The 20,175-nt window shown below is 38.5% G+C and overlaps 1 protein-coding gene across 9 annotated transcripts in view; it reads right to left on the minus strand.

Annotated features, from left to right (window-relative positions):
• Nars2 (asparaginyl-tRNA synthetase 2, mitochondrial) overlaps positions 1–16,453 on the minus strand; it is a 145,972-nt gene extending 129,519 nt beyond the window's left edge. For 5 of the 9 annotated variants that reach the window (XM_021248245.2, XM_087212010.1, XM_087212017.1 and 2 more), the window contains exons 1-5: positions 15,958–16,399; positions 12,807–12,916; positions 7,798–7,918; positions 5,774–5,914; positions 8–88 (exon numbers count right to left, since the gene is read on the minus strand). In XM_021248245.2, the coding sequence (XP_021103904.1) occupies positions 8–88; positions 5,774–5,914; positions 7,798–7,918; positions 12,807–12,916; positions 15,958–16,098 (594 nt within the window). In that variant the 5' untranslated portion in view covers positions 16,099–16,399. The other 4 variants (XM_087212015.1, XM_087212012.1, XM_087212011.1 and 1 more) reach the window with 4 other exon arrangements.
• Between the last annotated feature and the right edge of the window lie 3,722 nt (positions 16,454–20,175).

Below are 20,175 nucleotides of genomic sequence, written 5' to 3' on the forward strand. Positions count from 1 at the left end.
AACTTACCTCAACTTGAAAAAGCTCTCCAGCCCCCTCACAGTCATTGGATGTAATTACTGGGGTATGAATGTGCACAAACCCATTGTCCTGGAGGAAAAAGGTAAACCACTCTTTTCAGTATATTTGCACATGAAACAATTCCTAGAACTTACACTGTGTTAAACTATTAAAATGGCACTAAGAGATGTCATATCAAATCCTCACTAGGTTCCAAAATATAAGACTGCTGAAAGAGCAGTTGAGTGTTTTACTATGCACAGAAGCAGAGAATTTTAAAGTGGAACAGACTGGGACATAAACTTACTCAATCTCTTCATTTCAAAGATAAGGAAACTGAGTCCCAGAGAGATTTAGTGAAATACCAAAAGTCAAACAACTACTTAGAGCTGGGCATGGTAGTACATGCCTATGACCCAGCATTCTTGAGAAGCTGAGGCAAGATCACAAGTTCAAGCCCAACCTGGGCAATTTAGCAGCTTAGTGAGACCTTGCATCAAAATAAGAAAATCAAAAAAGGCCTGTGGATGTAGCTCAGCATGAAGACCCTAGGTTGGATGCCCAGTACTGCAAACAACAAATAAACAACCCAATAGTCAGTACTCAAGAGCAGGCTGGAACCTAGGCCTTGGGCTTTCTCTCTAAAGCTATTTCCCCTTCTCACTTCCGTAAGATATTGATGATGATTTAACAAACACACTCAAGGCTAATGCATAATGATGTTGCCCTGATTGCTAAGGGAATGCAAAGTGATCGATATGAAATGTGGTTACCTTAGAATGAAACCTCCATTGTAATGAACCATCAGAAGGGAGAAAAAGTAAGACTAATAAATATAGACTGAAGAAAAACAGCAAAAGAGGCAGGAATGACTTTTAGGGAGTCTCTGTCATTCAATCAATGACACAATGCATTGCATGAGGTACAGGCAGTGCACTTCCTTTGCCCAAGAAATATTCTGAACAGTATCAAGTCCATCCATCACTTAGGCGCCCAACTGCAGCCCTTCCTATCAAAAGTCTGAGACTACTTCCATTAGTGAACCACAAAAGCTGTTGTTAGGATTGTAATAACCCATCTACTTCAAGGTTATACTTCTTTCATTCTGACTATACATGTGAGCAAAAGGTTACATTAGACATAAATGCAGCAGGGTGAAAGTCAAGGTAGCTGAAAGTGAATTTACATACAAAGGCAGAATAGTATGTTTGATGCAAAATTTTAGCCTGAAACCAATACAATAAATTCATAGATTCCTATCTCTGCTAAACTCTGCCTATCACAGGTAGAAAACAAAACATCTCCAGGCATTATTAAGGACCTTGCTAATATGACCCTTTCTAAATTCAAGAATTCTGGCTACAATATATTTAGTCAACAATTTGCCTTTTGATATAGACAGGTTAAATATTCAGGCTGTAAAGAGAGCCTCAGAAACTATTCAAATATGTAGTAAACCTGAGAGCCATGGGCCTAAAGGTTCTGTACAGAGCACATTGCAGGAAACCAAAGAAATATAATCAATAACATTACTGCATAAAATTTTTATCTCCTAGGAGCTCAGAATTATAGACATGAATAATTTATTCCACAGAACATAGGCAACTATGAGCATGAGTACAGTAAACAAAGAAAGGAAGTGAAAAATCCAAAAGAAATGAGGGTGGGAAGGGGAGGCAGAAAGAGAGGAGGAAAGTTTAATGGCTATATATAACTGTCCCAAGTTAGACCTACTAGAATCAGCATTGTAAATAATGTATGAGATAAATAACTATACTGTATAGGATTTTTAAAAATTCACACTAGAAGTGGAATTACTTTTAATATTTAACTAACGCTAAACCTTCTGAAAGGAGTCACCAGCTTTTTAAGCTTTGATACTGCTAGCAAGGCTTATCAAAGTTTATAATGTTACCGAAAGCTATAAAGGAGAGTGTACAAAGGAAGAACAATAAGAGTATGAAAAAAAGTGCAAAAAAAGAGAAAGTGGGAGGGGAAATAGAAAGTAAGTAGCAAGGAGAGGTGGAATACTGTCAGCATCTGACTGAAATGGGTGACCAGTTGCCAGGTTCTTAGACCATCCTACAGAAAAGGAGTTCCTAACTAGAGATACGATGGCCAGAGGAGGGACCAAGTTTAGAAGTAAACACTTCACCCAATTTTCCAGATTATATCTGTCACTTCCAAATGCCTAAATATTTTGATATACTTTCTAGAACCAGGTATTTTATGAGGCTCTGAATATCCAAAAAATAACAAAATTTATATATTAAAGACCATATGCAACACTCAGAAGACTAATGGACTATATTCTCCTTTCACATATAACCAAAAAAACTACCATTATTTAATCAGCATCAACAAAAAAGCAATGTATGAATTGTCAGACACAAGCACACCACTGGCAAAAGGTAACAAGAGGAGATAAAAAACTAAAACCTTAAATCCATAAAAGGCAGTCACAAACACTCAAAAGCACAGCAGTGTGGGGCTGTTCAATGCAAGGGTAAAGACTACTACTGCACTCCATAGCAGGCTTAGCAGGACTGCCACGAGAGACAACCCTGAAATGCACAGCAAGACCAGAAAGGACAGTGTTCCTACATTGTGCCTCAAAAGAAAACTCTTCAGTTATTTGAGAAACTTGGCTCTTCTAAATAACTCATTCTTGAGGATTCTAGAGAGCCTAGCTTTAGTATATAGCATGTATCCATTTTATGAGCAAACCCAATTGTACACAAAATATTTTTGATACTCAAACCAAAAAATAATTCTAGATTCTTAAAGTGTCCTAACTTAAAGCACTCTTCAAGTTTCTATTTATCTTATTCTGGATTTTCACTGATGAATTTCAAATTTATGAAAATTTTACATTTTAATTTTTTTTATACTGGGGATTGAACCCAGGGGTCTTCACTCTGAGCTATATCCCAACTCTTGTTGTTTTTAAAATTTTCAGATAGGATCTTGCTAAATTGCCCAGGATGGACTCAAACTGATATACTCAAACCTGTGATCTTCTCACATCAGCCTCTCCCAGGATGCTGGGATTACATTCTCAGTGCTAACATCTTTCCCTGATTTTAACAAATCCGGGAAATAGTACCAAGAAGTAGACAGCATATAACTATTATTTAATATGTCATACAGTGTCTTCTTTAAATAATTCAACCTTGGCCAGGGATTTAGCTCTGGTTTCGCTGCCTGCTGAGCAAGCACAAGGACCCGAGTTCGATGCCTGGTACTAAAAAAACAAACAAACAAAATAAATAATTCAACCTTACATACAAGTGGAAACATAGAATGAGGCACTGGTATTTTTCAGGGATTTAGAATTAAAAAGTGAATTTATGTCATTTGAAAAGTATCTACTTTTACCACTATCACTAACAGTGCTAAAATTCTTATTTTCAACTACTTAAATATTTTTTAAAGTTTATTTTACTTATTTCAGAGTTTCCTAAATTATTAGCTTACTTTTAAATTCTCTGCATATCTGTAAAAGCTTCAAGTAATAAATGTATGACGTAGATAAAGTCTACTCATCAATGGGTTGCCAATACTACCACCTGGTGGCCAAAAATCTGTAAAACTTTCAGTATTAAGACTGGCCTACATTATCAGCTACTGAAGTCTTGCGGGGGAAGAGAAATTTTTACATCTGAATGGATTTTACATATGTGTGCTTCAGGCACTACTGAAAAGACCTATAGAAATTTACTGTTAAGTTTATGACAGGATATGTAAATAAGACACTTTCAAACTATACTGGGATGACATGCATAATGTGATTTATCTTCCTTTGTTTAATCAAAAGTACATGCCTTGAAGCCATAATGTTCTTTTGCAGTTTCACCAGAAATTAACTCTGATGGAGCTTTTCAAAGAGCATGACCTCTCTTGGTAAGCTACAGCAGGACTAGGAATGCAAGAATTTGGATACACCCCAAGGGAAGGCTACACAACCTCTGCAAATGAGCTGACTCTGAAAAACACACGGAATAGCAATGAACTTTATCTGCTGGTCACACCTGGCCTTTGGTGTCCTTGCACTGACAGGAGAGGAAAGATGCCTTCAGCTCAGCAACTTGTCAAACACATTCTACTGTGGCTTTCCCAGGTTGAGAGAAATGATTGAAGAGCAAAGATAAAGAGACAAAATCACTTTAGTCATCAGAAAAACCTTAAGTAACACCAATGATTCTTTAAAATTAATGCTTACTATCCATAAAATATATATCTATAACCAAAATGGAGAAACAGGGATTGGATTTATCTTCCTTCTTGATAAAACCACAAAACCAAAACAATAAAAACAAAAGGTAAACCACATGAAATAATATTTTCAAGGCACTGGATATAAGACAATGAAAGACAGTGATCTTTGACTGGTGGGAAATGAACATGATAAGCCTTACAAGTCTCCCAGCTTACTACAACTGAGATTTTTCAGGCAACAGAACAAAGAAGAAATAAGGTGGAGCCTTGCAGACTCCCTCAGTTGAGAAGAGACAGCTGAGTCTTTGGGGAGACCAAAGTAGCTACAAAGTGTCAGAGGGAAGAGAACTGAACAGAGAGAACTCTACAGATCTACAGAGGAACACTGGTAGGTAGCGAACTCATGAGGAGATGTATGGAGGAAACTGTCCAAGACTGGGAAAAGAACTATCTAAAAAGATTAGGTGGGCAGGTGTGCTGGTGCATGTCTGTAATCCCAGCTACTCTGAAGGCAGGAAGATTGCAAATTAGAGGACATCCTAGACAACTTAGCAAGACCCTGTCTCAAAATAAAAACAAAAAAGGGCTGGGGGTGTAATTCAGTGACAGACCACTCTGTACCTCTAGGTTTGATCCTCAGTGCCATCAAAAATCAAAAACAAAAAAGAGCCAAACAGAAGAAAAAAAGATCACAGAAAACAATGTCCAGTGCTTATGCGCTGGCTGGACATTCCTGTAAGTTAGACTAGAAAACTCATGACAACATATTATGTACTGCAGAAAATTAGTAAATTTGAAGACACAGCAATACTATATACAAATTACCCAAAAGAGAGAAAAATTAATTCTTAAAAAAAAAAAAGTACATTAGCGGGCTATGGGATATCAAGTGGCTTAATACAGTATATGGATAACTTCAGTTCCCAAAGGAGGTGGCAGAAAAAATATTTGAAAAATTGCTTAAAGACTTTCATGAAAATTATAAACTCATAGATCCTTGAAATTGAACAAATCCTAAAAGAGAAAAATACAGAAAATTGCACCAAGGCACACTGAAATCAGATTGGTAAAAACTTAATGAAAGAGAAAATCCCAAAATCAGCCAAAGAGAAGAGACACAGCACATAGAGAGATGACAGCAGATTTCTCGCTGAAAGAAATGCAAATGAGGAGACAGTATAGCAGCAACTTAAAAGCATCATTCAAAAATGAAGGTGAAATAAAGACAGACAAAACAAACTTTTGGGGTCATGGGTATTCACTCTCTTACAGTTTCATGGGCAAATACATATGCCAAAATTCATCAACTGTACACTTTAAATACAGTATTTTATGTCAATTATTCCTCTGTAATGCTATTATAGACAGACACACATGCACGTGCGCACATGCACACACAAAGCATATAGATGCATGCTTGTGACATATGATCCTGTACCAAGCAAATAAAGGGTGCTTGGGAATCAACAACTAACAGAACTTTCAGGAAAACACTAGTGTTACAACAATTATTGAACTTCTTTACGAAAAAGAAAAGCTGTAAGCAGAGCACCTTACCTTAAAGAAGGAATGAATAGCAGCTGTAGCTTCACTGCGAATCCTCAATATAGATCCCAGAACATTTGTCCTACATCTAAGGTGAGGGTATTTTCTCAGGTACTCCAGAGGATGCCTCTCTTTATATTTGATAGGGAATGCCTGCCAATAAATGAAAACAAATAAAACCTGTGTTATAAAACTAGATTCCAGAGCATTTTAAAAATATGTACTTTAGAACAACACTACGATGCTTTATTTTTCAATATAACAGATTATAGTCCATATTATTTGCAATAATAATTATTTTAAGTAAAACTGTAAATAGGTTGAGAGAGATGTAGATTTAAAGTCAGCTCTACTTAGTTAAATTACTATCACTGACACTTGTGTTATTTATCAAGTTTCTATACATTTGCTGTCAATCACTTCTTATAAATACAGAGCTTAGCATATAATCACAAAATTGACTGTTTGGCATACAAGAGTTTAGAATACTGTATTGTAGATATTAAAGAATATGTTTTTTACCACTGTATACACACAGCTGGTGTTCAATTTTAAAATTACTCAAATGTCTTGAAATCTCATAATCAAAAAACTGGTGCTGTTTACTACTATTTTTCAACAAGTTATTGGTGTCCAAGAGCATGAGGGATAGTCAACAACTTTCATTTAGCAGAATACTGAAGACTTAACAAAAGTATCAAGGGAGATTATGGTCCCAACTTGAAGTATTTCCATACTGTTCACACTCAAATTAAAAGATTAAACATATAGATAATATATTCTTTTCAGACAAAAACAAAAGTTCAATTTCAAAAATATAATAGGAAAGCCAAAAAGATCTAAGTTGGCAGCTTGCTTCTTTAAGTCTTATCTCCTCTTTTTAGGTCTCAGACACATATCAATTTTTATGTGACATAGAAATGAGTACCATACTTAACTAAAAGAAAAATGTGGCCAGATTAAATAGAGATCTGGGACTGCTGCGGGTCAGAATTCCCTCATGACTGAATACTTCAAAAGAGACAGAACTGAAGAGGAAGGAAAAGTAAAAGTATCAACACCGACAGAAGCTAAGGGAGAATAATTTCAGAACACTGAGACACAGTAAATGTTTAATAATCATATATCCCTCTGAAAAAGCAAAAATGAAAATAGTTACCTTCTCTATTCCACTCTTGATTTCCAAATTATTTCAGTCTATTTTCCAAAAACCTTACAACCTGATTCCTTACTTTACATGTCAATTTGAATTTCTTGGAAAATTATTTGGAATGACAATTTTAAAGAACACTGCCCCATTTTCCTTATTTCCTTACACTTACTTTTTCCTACTCTAAAAGAACTAAAATTGAATTAAAATGATTCAATTTCCCTATATTTTCTTATTTTTCACTCATCAAATATTTGAAGACAATTATAGCAAAAGACAGAGGTGTCAAACAGCAGGAATATAAATTTCAGATGTGCCACTAATCATTTCAGTACTTCAGGCACACCATTTCACCTGGCTGGGCCTCATTTTCTCCATTACTATAAATTTAAGGAGCTAGATTGATAATGGTAGCCACACACAGCTGCATCTGACCAGCTAATGCCACTCAGGACCTTGAATTCTTATTTTTTTTAAACTGATTTACTATCAAACAGCCAAAGGTGACCACTGCCTCTCTTGGATGATCAGTTCTAGTTCACACAAGTCACCACCAGCTTTTCTAAGAATGTGAAACTGAAATGGCCTATTCTGGTGTGCTTCTGTCATTTGGCTGACTGGGCATGCTTGTAACAGCATTGAGATTCAACTGCAAAAGTTACCACAGGATACATAGATTAATACTTAGCTCTCACTCATAAGACTAAGTCATTTATACAATAATTTTATTACAATCCTATAGGCTGTATGGACTATTTCAATTATCAGGGAAGCCACAACTGAAACATGTTCTAAATACCGTCTTCCCAATAATCATACTTAAAAAAGAATGCTAATATTGCAAATTAAGCCCAAAGAGCCTCCACAAAAAGATCAATAAACATACCTTGGCATCACAATTCCCAATAACTTCAATTTTTTCTGCCTTCAGTTCTACATTTTGCCTTTTGGATGGACTTTTTACCAGCTGCCCTTGGACTTCCACAGAACTTCCAAAAACCAATTCTCTACAGTAACAAAAACCCAAGATAAATAAGATATCATCATATATAACCCTCATCTAAATACAGACCTTGCTATCAGAACATTAAATTACTTAATGACAGTATTTATCTTCAATTAAGTTAGTCTTCAGATTTTACAGGTGCTGTATGTGTGAAAAAATTATAAAAATTAATTCCTTAAGTTTTAAAATATAAACAGAGTAAAGAATTTGTATATAGTTACTTGTAGAGGTTATGTAATTATTCTTATAAAAAACAAATTGTTCAATACACTTTTTACAAGATTGCAGATTATATGCAAAGACTGGTGAAATAAAAAATCAGGTCTATAGTTTTGTTGACAATATTACACCAAGGTCAATTCCCTGGCTTTGACAATATCCAATGACAACTGGGAAAGCTGGGTGAAAAGTACATGGGAATTCTCTATGTTATTTTTTAAATGTCTTTTAAGTTTTGTTATTCTTTCTTAAAGATAGTTGGCTGATGGTCTGAGTACACACAGACTACTTTCTGATTAATAGGTCTTTGTTCTAGTTCAAGTTTATCCACACATTAACTGTATGACTACTATAGAAAGTGATATAATTCATTTATTTAAATAATCATCTAGGGCCGGGGATTTAGCTCAGTGGCTCCAGTGCCAGGCTCGTAAGTGCAAGGTCCTGAGTTTGATCCCTGGTACCAAAAAAAACAAAAACAAAAAAACCATCATCTATAAAAATCTGGTCGTGGTGGCACGCACCTATAATCTCCGCATTCAGGAGGCTGAGGGAAGAGGATCATTTTGAGTTCTTGGTCAGCCTGAGTTATATAGTGAGTTCAAGGCCAGCCCAAACTATACAGGGATACCCTGTCTCAAAAACAAAAATAATCATCTACCAAGGAGTTCCAATAAATGTTCATAAATAGGTTCTAGTATATCATAATTATAAATGGTAAGTACCTTCTTTAATAAATTATATTAAAATCTCCCAATGGAGTTAACACAAACTGTATTAAAGTAAATGTGTCAGGACACTCCCCACCTAGATCTGCTTGTTTCATTTAATACATTTAAAATTCATTTAATCCATTTAAAATCTATTTTTACATAATATATAAAAATTAAGATTGTCTACTATTGCATCATAGGACCAAAAAAAAAACCTCATACACTTTCACCCAACCTGAGAGGATATTTTGAGATGCTCTAACTTAAAATATGCACTACCTGACACAAACGAATATTTTCCTGGGGAAAAGCCTGGGGGATCTTGAGAAGAAGGCAGTCATTCTCCCAAACCTCTAAAACAGAGGTAGTGAATCTATGGCATGCCTGCTGCAGTTGGCTATTTATCATTGAAAGCTCTAAAATGTTTGCCATCACTGTTCTAAAATTTAGGTACCACTACATATTCATGTGATTGCAATACTGATAGATAGTATCAGAAAAAAATACAAACTTCTATAAAAGACTACTCATATCAGATAATTTTTTGTTGTTGTGCCCAGTTGGCCAAATAAGTCTGACCCATGAACCTATTCAATATGTGGACAACATTAATCCTAACAATCCTTGGGAGTAGTGCAGCACTCTTACTGACCATCTGTATTTCTTTTCTTTTTTTGGTACCAGAGATCGAACTCGAGACCTTGTGTGTGCGAGGCAGGCAGTGGAACCACTGAGCTAAATCTCTGGCCTCCTGCAGCACTCTTACTTTAACAAATTAGAATACTGTTCTGCTCCTAAGACCTTATACCCTACCTTAAATATGGTGCTCGTCTAAGATGATGCATGAGAACATAAAAAGTTTCTTTCATTTATTCAACAAACAGTAATTGGTTACTTTGTCAGCACTGTGCCAGAGGCCAAAAACACAAACAGGCAAAAGACACCAAATTCTAACCTCAAGGAATGAAAAGTCCTTAGTTAAAGGAGTGAAATAAGAACAGAGTCGACTGCTGTGCAATGCAATACTTTCTATGACAGAGGTGGGCACAGGGTGCTATAAGAGTATTGAGGGGCAACTGACATAGTCAAGGGGCAAGAACATCAGGTGAAAGACAGATGAAGAAGTGAGAGGCTGAGAGACAGCAATATATACAATAGCTAGACAACAGTAAAGAGAACAGCTTAATGTAGCTGTAAGCAGTTTAGACAGACAGAACCAAAGCACAGGTAGAGGTCACTGGCATGTGCAGATATTAAAAAAGGAATGAAAAGCTTGACAACGAAAGACCATGATTCCAAGTATTTGGAGTTATCTTCAAAATCATTTTGCATAGACTTGTTTAGAAAGATCAACCAGAGGGCATATTAGTCAGCTTTCTCATTGCTGAGACACAATACCTAATAACCTATAACTTAAAGGAGACCAGTTTAATTTGGTTCACAGTTTCAGGAAATTCAATCCATGCCTGGCTGACTCCAAGGCAGAAACACATGGCAAAAGGGCACTGCAGAGCAAAGATACTTAATTCATGTAAGCCAGGAAGCAGTGGAGGGGAAAAGCACAGAAAGGGGTGGGGGACAAGATGTAGTACCCAAGTTCACACCTCCATGACCCATCCAAACAGTCAGAAGTGTGCTCCACTAACTCCTTGGGAAGCTCCCAAGCCAGTCAAGTCAACACAATCAAGCTTAACCATCTTGCCCCTTGTTAACCTGACATCCAAACACATTTCCCTAAACCATTATTGACTGATTTACTGATTTTTTGAGACAGGGTCTCGCTATGTATTTCAGGCTGGCCTTGAACTCACTATGTAGCCCAGGCTGGCCTCAAACTCACGAAGATCTTCCTGCTTCAGCTCCTTGAGCGCTAGGATTACAGGCCTGTGCCACCAAATCCAGCCCTAAACCATACTTAATCCCCAAATAAATACAAAGTCATAATTCTGCCTAATGTAATACAACAATCTTGCATACAACCAAAACCAATAATCCCTTCCCCAGTTTCAACAGTTTCAGTATTTTTCAAAATTCCAAGTCTCTTCTGAAATTCAAGGCAAACTCTTAACTGTGAACATCTGTATAAATAAAAAACAAAGTGTCTGATCCCAAGGTACAATAGCACAAGATAATATCCCAATTCCAAAAAGGAGGAGTAAGGGGGCAGAAAAGAATTGGACCAATATGAGGTCAAAACCTAGCAGGGCATACATTAAGTTCTGTAGCTCCATATATAGCATACAGGGCACACGGTGGTAAAATGTGAATACCAAAGGTCTTAGGTGAACCCACCCCTATGGGATTGCTGGCTGCAACCCACAAAGCCTCTCTCTTGGGTTAGCTCCACTCAGGCTTACAGCTTGCCTTAGCAGTCATTCCATATTCCTGGCATCTCCAACTTCCTAGGGTCTCCACTGCACCCAGCTTCACTCAGTTTCATGCACTGCCCTCTCAGGGGCTCCTTGGCTTGTCTAACAGGCACTCCTTTGAAATCAGGGTGGAAGTCTCTCTGATTCCACAACTCTTGCATTTTGCATGCTGGTAAAACTACCCTCATGTGGATGACACCAAGGTCTGCTGTCAACTGGGAGCAGTAGCCAGGGCCCCTTGGACCATGGATGCAGCAGCTTATGAGTATCTGGATAGCTGAGCACAATGAAATGAATCCTGGGGAACCAATTCCCTATATGGCCTTTCTCAAGCAGGTGTTCCAGGGATTCTCTTCTCAAATGAAAAATTGCTATTTTTGTACACTTGAGCCCACAAAGGGCAGGAGCTTGCTGATTCCAGAGATGCTCTCAAGGCATTTTTCTTCTTCTTTTTTTTTTTGGTGCCGGGGATTGAACTTGGGTCCTTGAACTTGCAAGGCAGGTGGTGGAACCACTGAGCTAAATCCCCAGCCCCCATTTTTCTTCTTATCCCTGTACACAGCACTTGATTTCTTTTTAATGACACTAATCTCTTCAGCAACCACACCTCCTTTGGCCCCAACTGTACATGTGGTTCCTTTGGGGCCAAAAGTTAAGTTTCCCCAATTTTTCTGCTCTGCTTTTTGCCTCCAATTCTTACTCTAAATCTGGCTAAAAGCAGCCAGCAGTACTTATGCCACAGCTTTAATTTTGGGCTGCCTTTGAATTTCCTCTGCCAGATCAATTAGTCCACCACCTTTAATCTCAGTTTCCTGTAGTCTCAGGACATGGCAAAATAGAGACAAATTTTCTGCTAGAGTGTAACACACACAGCGCCTCTAGACCAACTGCCAACAGAATTCTTATTCCCAATTAAAACTTCCTAAGCCTGGCCTTTACTGTCCACATTCCTATCAGCACTCTGATCCGAGCTCCAACCAGAATCACCTATGAGGCTCTGCTTATAGGATTCCAAAGTTTCTCCACTGGCATCTTCAAACCTTTCCAAACTCCTCCCACAAACCAGTTCCAAAGGTACCTAAACAACATAATCTGGAATAGACACAGAAACAATCCCACTTCTCTGATACCAATCCTCTATTTTGGTCAGTTTTCTCACTGTGTGACACAATGCCTGACACACACAACTTAAAGGAAGAGAGCTTAATTTGTTTCATGGTTTCAGAACACCAGTTCAGAGTCAGTCAGCTGGCTCCAAGGCAGGAATGTCATGGTGGAAGGGCATGGCAGAGCAAAGATGCTCAGTTCATTATACCCAGGAAGCAGAGCTGGTGAACAGCAAAGAAGGAGCAAGGGAAAAGATATAGTACCCAGTATCATTCCTCTATGACTCACCCAGACACAGCCAGAAATGTGTTCCACCAATTCTCTGGGTAGCTCCAAGCCAACCAAAATGACACAATCAAGCTTAATCATCACAGGGGAGCAATGTGAACACTGGATTAGGGATGTGAGGAACACTGGAGATGGGGGGGGGGGATCAAAGAACTCAAAATTAAAAAAAAAAAAAACCTCACAAAAAACTTACTTGCTGTCAAAGCTTGAATCTGTAACAACTTGAAGGCTTTCCAAAGATGACCCATCATTTACATGTAGGAACAAGACTTCCTTCTGGGACCGGACTGAACGGATCCATCCCTAAAGAAGAGAAACACTTTTAAACACAAGCTTAAATATGTACACACTTTACATTTTCATTACACAAAGATGAAAGAAGAAAAAACATACTCACAATCTTGCCTCAATATATCAACTGCACAAAATGAACTTTTAGTTTACCTACATGCATACATAATTTTTATGGTACTTATCACAGTGAGATACATACTTTGACATCCTACCTTTGGTTCTCTTAATGAATTTCATCATTCTGAATGGATGCCAAATCAAGTTGATGAGCCCAGTTCATATAACCAACTCCCTCAATACTAACTTTTCCAAAGTATCCCCTCTCATCATTACAAATAACAAGGATTACATCTTGGTGCCTTTTTGTGTCTATCAAATTCCCATACCAAAAAAGCTCTCAAAAAAATTCACAATATGAACACACATTAAGTAACAAACTTTCAAAGATAGTCTTAAATTTAAATGACAGGTACATGCCAGTACAAATGACAGGTCTTCAGGCAGACCAGTAACACTAAAACCAGCTCTCTCAGATACACTCAAATATAATATAGTAGTTAAGAGAGAATAATGTTCTTCTAGCAGACACCAAACGACAGTAAAGTATCCCATAAATGTAAAGTAAATGAATACAGATAGACATTCACCATTAAACACGTAGGGAAAAGCAAGAAATGATTCCACATAGAAAAACCATCAGTTACTATTTTCTATTTCTGGCTATAATCTTCAGATGCTGTTATTATTGCTCTTCTATCACTTATTTACCTGTTCATAATGTCTTAAGGGAAAAAAACACGCTTGTTTTAAAGTACATTGCCAGGTACATACATGAAAATCCAGATGCTTTCTGGTGAAAGATATTTACCATTTAGCAAATATGCACAATACAAGAAATATCTTACTACCATCACATGCTATCTCATTTTCTTCTTACAATGGCTCCAAGGATTATCACATCCATTTACAAATTAGAAAATTGAGGTTCAGAGAAAATAAATAACTTGTTCAGACCACTGCTGGTAAAGTCAAGTATATTTGACTAGAAAGTCCTTGATCTTTTGCCAGGACTACATGATGAAATGTAAATTCACATAGCCTCATGTACAAGGCACTTCATCTTACATTTTCCCACAGGCACCTGCTTTTTGGTCATGCTCAATTAATAGTAATTTATGAAGTACAACTCTCTTATTTTTACTTAGTAAAAGTAAACATTTTAATGTGTTTCTGTTCTAAGTTCTTTATAAATATGCTACTTAACCCTCACAAGAACAAAATGAAGTGGTTATTATTTTTGTTTTGTTTTTTTGTTTTTGGTACCGGGGATGGAACTCGGGTCCTTGCACTTGTGCAGCAGGCGTCTTATTTTTGAAATAAGGAAACATCTAGAGAAGTTAAGAAAACAATCCAGGCCATAATCACCACGTAGTACAATTGGGATTCAAATACATGTAGTTATTCCTTCAAAGTTCATGTTCTTATCAACATACTTTTCTGGAAAGTTATTTTCATCCCATGTTCAGTTTCTCTGTCTGGGGGGCTCGCCCTGAAGTTATTTCCAGTCCATCCCCAGTTATTCTACCTGGGGAATACATCCTTCAGGACTCAGCTGAAATGTCATCCCATTTCACACTGCCGACCTCCTATGGAATTCCTTTTCTGTTTTCTCATAGCCCTTTATACCACTAATAACAATAACACTGTTATAGGCAAGGGCTGTCCAACAGAAATATAATGCAAACTACATAAGTAATTTTGAAATTTTTAGGGGTCACATTGAAAATTACAAGTAATAGTTGAAATATTTTATTTAACCCATTATGTCCAAAATACTGCCGCATGTAATCACTATAAAAATATATTGATACTGTATTTTGTATTCTTCTTTGTGCTTCAAATTATTATATACTTTACATTTACAGCACATATGAATTCAGGCTAGTCACATCTCAAGTGTTGAGAGCTATAAATGGCTGGTAGGTGGTACCATTTTATACCACAAAGGAACAAACTGAAAGCCTCTGACCTAGGTAGTAGGTTCTGTTATCTTTGAATCTCCTTCTAACACACAAAAGGTATCATTTATGTAATGTCAAATTAATAGAAAAGATTTTGATTTGGATCATAGAAAGAATATGAAATGCAAATAAATGCAAAGAGAAGATTGGTCATAATGCTAAACAAGGATGTATGAGGACACCAAAACAACTGCATCAGTGTTTTGGCAATCTGCTAAATCAAACATCTTGCTTAACTTGCTCCTATGGGATTAACTCTCCTATGTGGAGTGGCTGCAAACACTACCAGCAAGAGAAATGGCAGCTAACACTCATTTACTGTGGGCCACTATTCTAAATATACTTATCATCTCATTTAATTTTCTTCTCTACGAAGTAGGGACTATTGTTATCTCTATATTCATAAAAGACAACTGAGGTTTAGAGTACTTAAGTGACATGCCCATAATTAACAAGCTACTTAGTGGGAGAGATTTAAACCTGGGCAGCTCTTTCAAACTGCTCTATTTCACTCTTTCTTCTAATTTATGGAACATAAATTACAGGTGAGCCCCATTTTAGGGACCGAGGTTGCTAAAGGCTGAATAAAAGGCACTGCTTAGCGGAACAGTACCGTATTTTACTGTTAGCCACGCAAATATGAAATCAGGTAAGACAGTTTCTGCTCTTAAGAAGTTAGGGCAAGATCGTATAACCGTTGATATTCATTATGACAGATAAAGGTTAAAAAAAATGGCTTGTTTACTGACACTTTTCTGTCCGATTAAAAGTTTGCGGGTGCTGCCGTGGGATCATGAAAACCAAGTTGCTGCATTTTATAGCGATCAGAATGGTTTCGCAAAAAAGTAACAGTACCCGAGGAAAGGCAGAAGTGTGAACTGCAACGATGCCTACATTTTCTAATTCTTCCCTGCTGTTTGTCCTGTCCGACCTGAAAGCACAAAGTAAAACTAGATGTGCACCTGCCATATACGTCCCTGAAAGAAAAGAAAACAAAAAAACCAACCCATGCTCTTGCCATTCACCCACCTGGACCTTAACGCGCTCCCCACTCGTGTTCTGGGACCTGAGAGCGTCCCGCACGCTCAGTTTGGATGAAGGTTTGTGCCTCGGGCAGGGCACAGACGAGCAGAAGCGCAGGGCTCGGAAAAGGCACCGGGCCCCGAGCATCGCCCCCCACCCCAGGCCTCCGCAGGCCCAGTTCTGGTCCAAGAGGGTTCGAACCCTGTCTACAAGGGCCCGCTCTGCTCGGCCGCAGCCTACTCTAAGGCGTTCTAAGGCTCCCAAGTCTGTCTCCTACAGAACTGCTTGTTTCCCTGTCCCCAACAGGACAGAATGGAGACGACACACTCTGCAAACGCCAAGGACAACACCACGCGACCGACCGGAGCGCGCGACACACTTCAACAAGATAATTAAACCTGGGCAGCAAAAAGGTCTCTCAGAGGCCCTACGTTACCACGCCAACGTCGCTTACATCATCACGCAACGAGGAGCCTGAGACAGAGCATGCGCCCTTGTATTCCGGTCTAAGGAGGCGGGCCAGAGGCGGGGCGAAGGAAGGGGTGGGGCTGGTGGGGTCGGTCGGGCAGGTTTGTAGGGCTTTTGTCCGGAAGGAGCTAGGGAGCACACTTGGAATTAGTCTTTGTTTCTAAAGCTTCCGGACACTGAGGAGCACCGAGACGCGAGCACCGAGACGCGAGCACGGATTGATGCAGAGGGAAAGCGTCCAGGAGGAGGTTTTTAGTTCTTGAGAGGAATGGCCTGAGGACGTCAGTTGTTCTGAGCACAGAGGAAAATAGGACCTACTCCCTGCTCAAGTCAGTTTTGTGGTATCAGGCATCTGACAGATAGTTGAATAAGAGTGATCAGTTGCCTGACTGAGCCTAAGCTAGGATACCAGAGAAGGCTTTCTGGAGATGGTACCCTGACAGCTGAGAAACTGAAGAGACCTTGACTATGGGAGAGAACTCGTGGTGGGATGAAGCTACTGGAGAGAGACTGGAAGGAATGCCAAGAGTTGTCTGCCAAAATCTTTCTCTTTTTTTCCCAATAGTCATCTGCATTTGTTTGATCTAAAAACAGTGACCCTCTTATTCGGCAACATTTTAAATTTATATTAAAAAAATTTTCCCTAAGTGAAACTAATGAAAGTGTTTAACTAGTTAAATAAAATATAGATACGAGGACTAGTTACTTGAAGTTGCCACTGTTACGCCCATATCACAGATGAGTGAAGGCACAGAAAGGGTAATAACCCGCTAAGCTGTACAAGTGCTATAAACTGTCATGGTATAGTGTCTCAGGTGGAAACTTCCATTAAGGAGGCCATGGTCTAGTGATGGAGACTGGCAAGAAAAGCAATCATTGCCATGCAAAGCAATAAGAGCACACACAGATTGTATGCAACAAGTGGAGTGGCAGTCAAGAGAAGCAGATAATTAAACTGCTGTTTGTTTTGTTTTGTTTTTTAAGGAGGATCAGAATTTTGTCAGATGAGGATGTAAAAGAATTTCCTGCCAAGAAGGTGGGCAGACAAAGTTGCCAGGAGGACAAATGATCCAAAAGGAGATGAGAAAATAATGGATAAAAAAAATGGAAACTGGCAGCCTTCAGAATTATGTAGCTATAGACTAAACTGAAATAGTGGAGCATGCCTGCAATCCTGGCCCACAGAGAGGCTGAAGCAGAAGGATTGCAAGTTGGGGCTCAGCCTGGACAATTTAACAAGACGTTGTCTTAAAATAAAAATTTTAAAAGTGGTCTGGGAATGTAGCTCAGTGTGAAGGCCTTCGGTTCAATTCCCAGCAGTATGCCTTTGGTAAATTGGCTGCAGAATAAGACATGTTCCCCACAGTGATGTGCGTCTCATTGCAAACCTTTTCTTTGACCATGCCTGCCCTGTTCAAGGGATTAAAAGTAGCAATCAATTAGGTTATTTCTCCTCAACCATTTTTCTGTCTTGCCTTCTCTAATGGTTTAGATCTAAAATACCCCCCCCCCCCCGCCAAAGGCCATGTGCTAAGGACTTGATTGCCAAGCTGATAGGCTTTGGTTAAGGGATTGGACCATGAGGATTCTAACTTCACCAATGGATGAATTCATAGCTCAATGGGTGTATTAGAAGATGGAGCCTAATTGGATGAAGCAGGTCACTGGGAGCATGGCTTTAAAGAGTATATTTTGTCTCTTGCCTCTTCTTCCTTTTGTTCTCCCTCTCTCTCTCCCCCCACTTCCTGGCTGTTCTGAGGTGAACAGCTTCATCCTCCACACGTTTGTTTTTGGTACTGGGGATCGAACTCAGGACCTTCCGCTTTCAAGGCAGATGGCACCTCCACACACTTTTGTTGCCATGATGTTCTGCCTCATCTCAGGCCCAAATTAATGGAGCCAGTGAACCATGGACTGAAACCTCTAAAACTATGAGCCAAAATAAACCTTTCTTCCTTTATTTTCTCAAATGTTTTGCCACAGTGACCAAAAGCTCACAGACCTTCTTTCTCCCTCTTCTCCACTACTTCACTGGATGATGTGCTTTTGAAGAACTGGGGTCTGAGTCTCAGAGAGGGGGGATCCTGACCTCCTCTGCCCAACATGTTTAAGTTAAAAGATTTTTCTAAGCAGAGGCCCACTGCTCAGTATTATGATAAAAAAGAAACAAATGTGTGAAACTGAAAATTAGTAATGGTTAATTTAAAATGTATATTGAAAGTTGCCTATAGTATGCATCCTGATACTGAGTTCAAACCACCCGTGGATCTTGTACTATATTAAATTTTATCTTCTTATTTAGTTTTGTTTTCAATTTTAGAATCATTCTTCCCCTTTTAGATTCATTACCTTCCAGATAGTACAGAGAGTGCTATTTCTAAAGTGAGTATGTTACCACATCAGCAATAATGATGGTTAGAGTGTTATAGGATGCTTACTATGTGCCAGGAACCCTTCATGTATTAACTCATTTAATCATCACAATATCCTTGTGAAGTAGGGTAGTAGCATCATTCCCAGTGTTAGGAGGAACTGAAGCTAGAGAGCTTTCATAACTTGTGCTAAGTTACACTGGCAGTCTGGTTCCAGAGTCCATAGCAGTATTCATTTTTAAAGCAAGCCTTTAATTTCTCTTTGTAGCACAGAGACTTGCCTTCTATAGCATGTCTACTAGGCTCTCTCTGATCCAGGGAGCTCTGTAAAGTGCCCTGGAGTAAAGAACAGAAGTGAATGAGGACTAGAACTGTTGCCTTTTGATGTGCCAGGTCTGTGCAGTACACAGTCTCAGCATTACTCATCAGCTCCGGGAAGGTTATAACCAGGTTCTACATGACAGGTTTAACCTACCTTACTCCAGAAGTTTCTTGTCATTTTCTCTCTTAAGTAAATATTTACTTTTTGTTTATTTTATTTATTTATTTTTTTGTTTTTGGTACCGGGGTTCGAACTTGGGACCTTGCTTTTACGAGGCAGGCAGCAGCACCACTGAGCTAAATCACCAGCCAATATTTACTTTTATGTTTGTAATTGTGTATTCCTTTCTGTGTGTGTGTGTGTGTGTGTGTGTGTGTGTGTGTGTGTATTACTGGGGATCAAATCTTAGGCCTCAGGCACGCAAAAAAGTGCTCTACCACTGAGCTATCTCCTCAGCTCTGTGTTTTTCTTGTAGAGGATCTCCCAAATTAAGAAATCTCAAGTCCCATGGAGCTGGATTTGCCTTTGATCACAAGAATGCTGCAGCAAATATATTAAAAACATTTGAAAGAATTTCTCTGGATGATAAACCTAGGATATTTGCGTCTTTAGCCTTATTAGATACTGCCAAGTTGCTCTCTGAACTGAGGGTTCCAAGAGGCTTATAAAAGTTTCCAAACTGCCACACCTTCAGTGACAATTGATATAGCCAGATTTCCTAATTTTTGCCAAAGATAGGTAAGAGAAAATATCTCAGTGTTTCAGAGATTTATGTTTTTATTTTTTTTTCCTTCATTTCTCATCAAAATTCCATTCCAAGGACAACTCATCATTTTTGATAGCATAGTAGAACACAACATTAGCCTGGCAATCAGAAGTCTTGGTTCAAATATTATCTGTATTACCCACTGTGGAACATTTGGAAAGTCACTTAAACTCTAGACTGCCCCCCGCTCCCTTCCTGAGAGTAAGAACTACAGCATTTCATGAATTTTGTCCTAAGGAAATGTATGTTTTATCTGATTAAGCACCTTCCTTTATTCATAAATGTTATTTTAGAGT

The sequence above is a fragment of the Heterocephalus glaber genome, unplaced genomic scaffold (genome assembly GCF_053883595.1).
Source record: "Heterocephalus glaber isolate CG9 unplaced genomic scaffold, H.glaber_assembly_v1.0 deba00001428, whole genome shotgun sequence".
Taxonomy (NCBI): Eukaryota; Metazoa; Chordata; class Mammalia; order Rodentia; family Bathyergidae; genus Heterocephalus; species Heterocephalus glaber.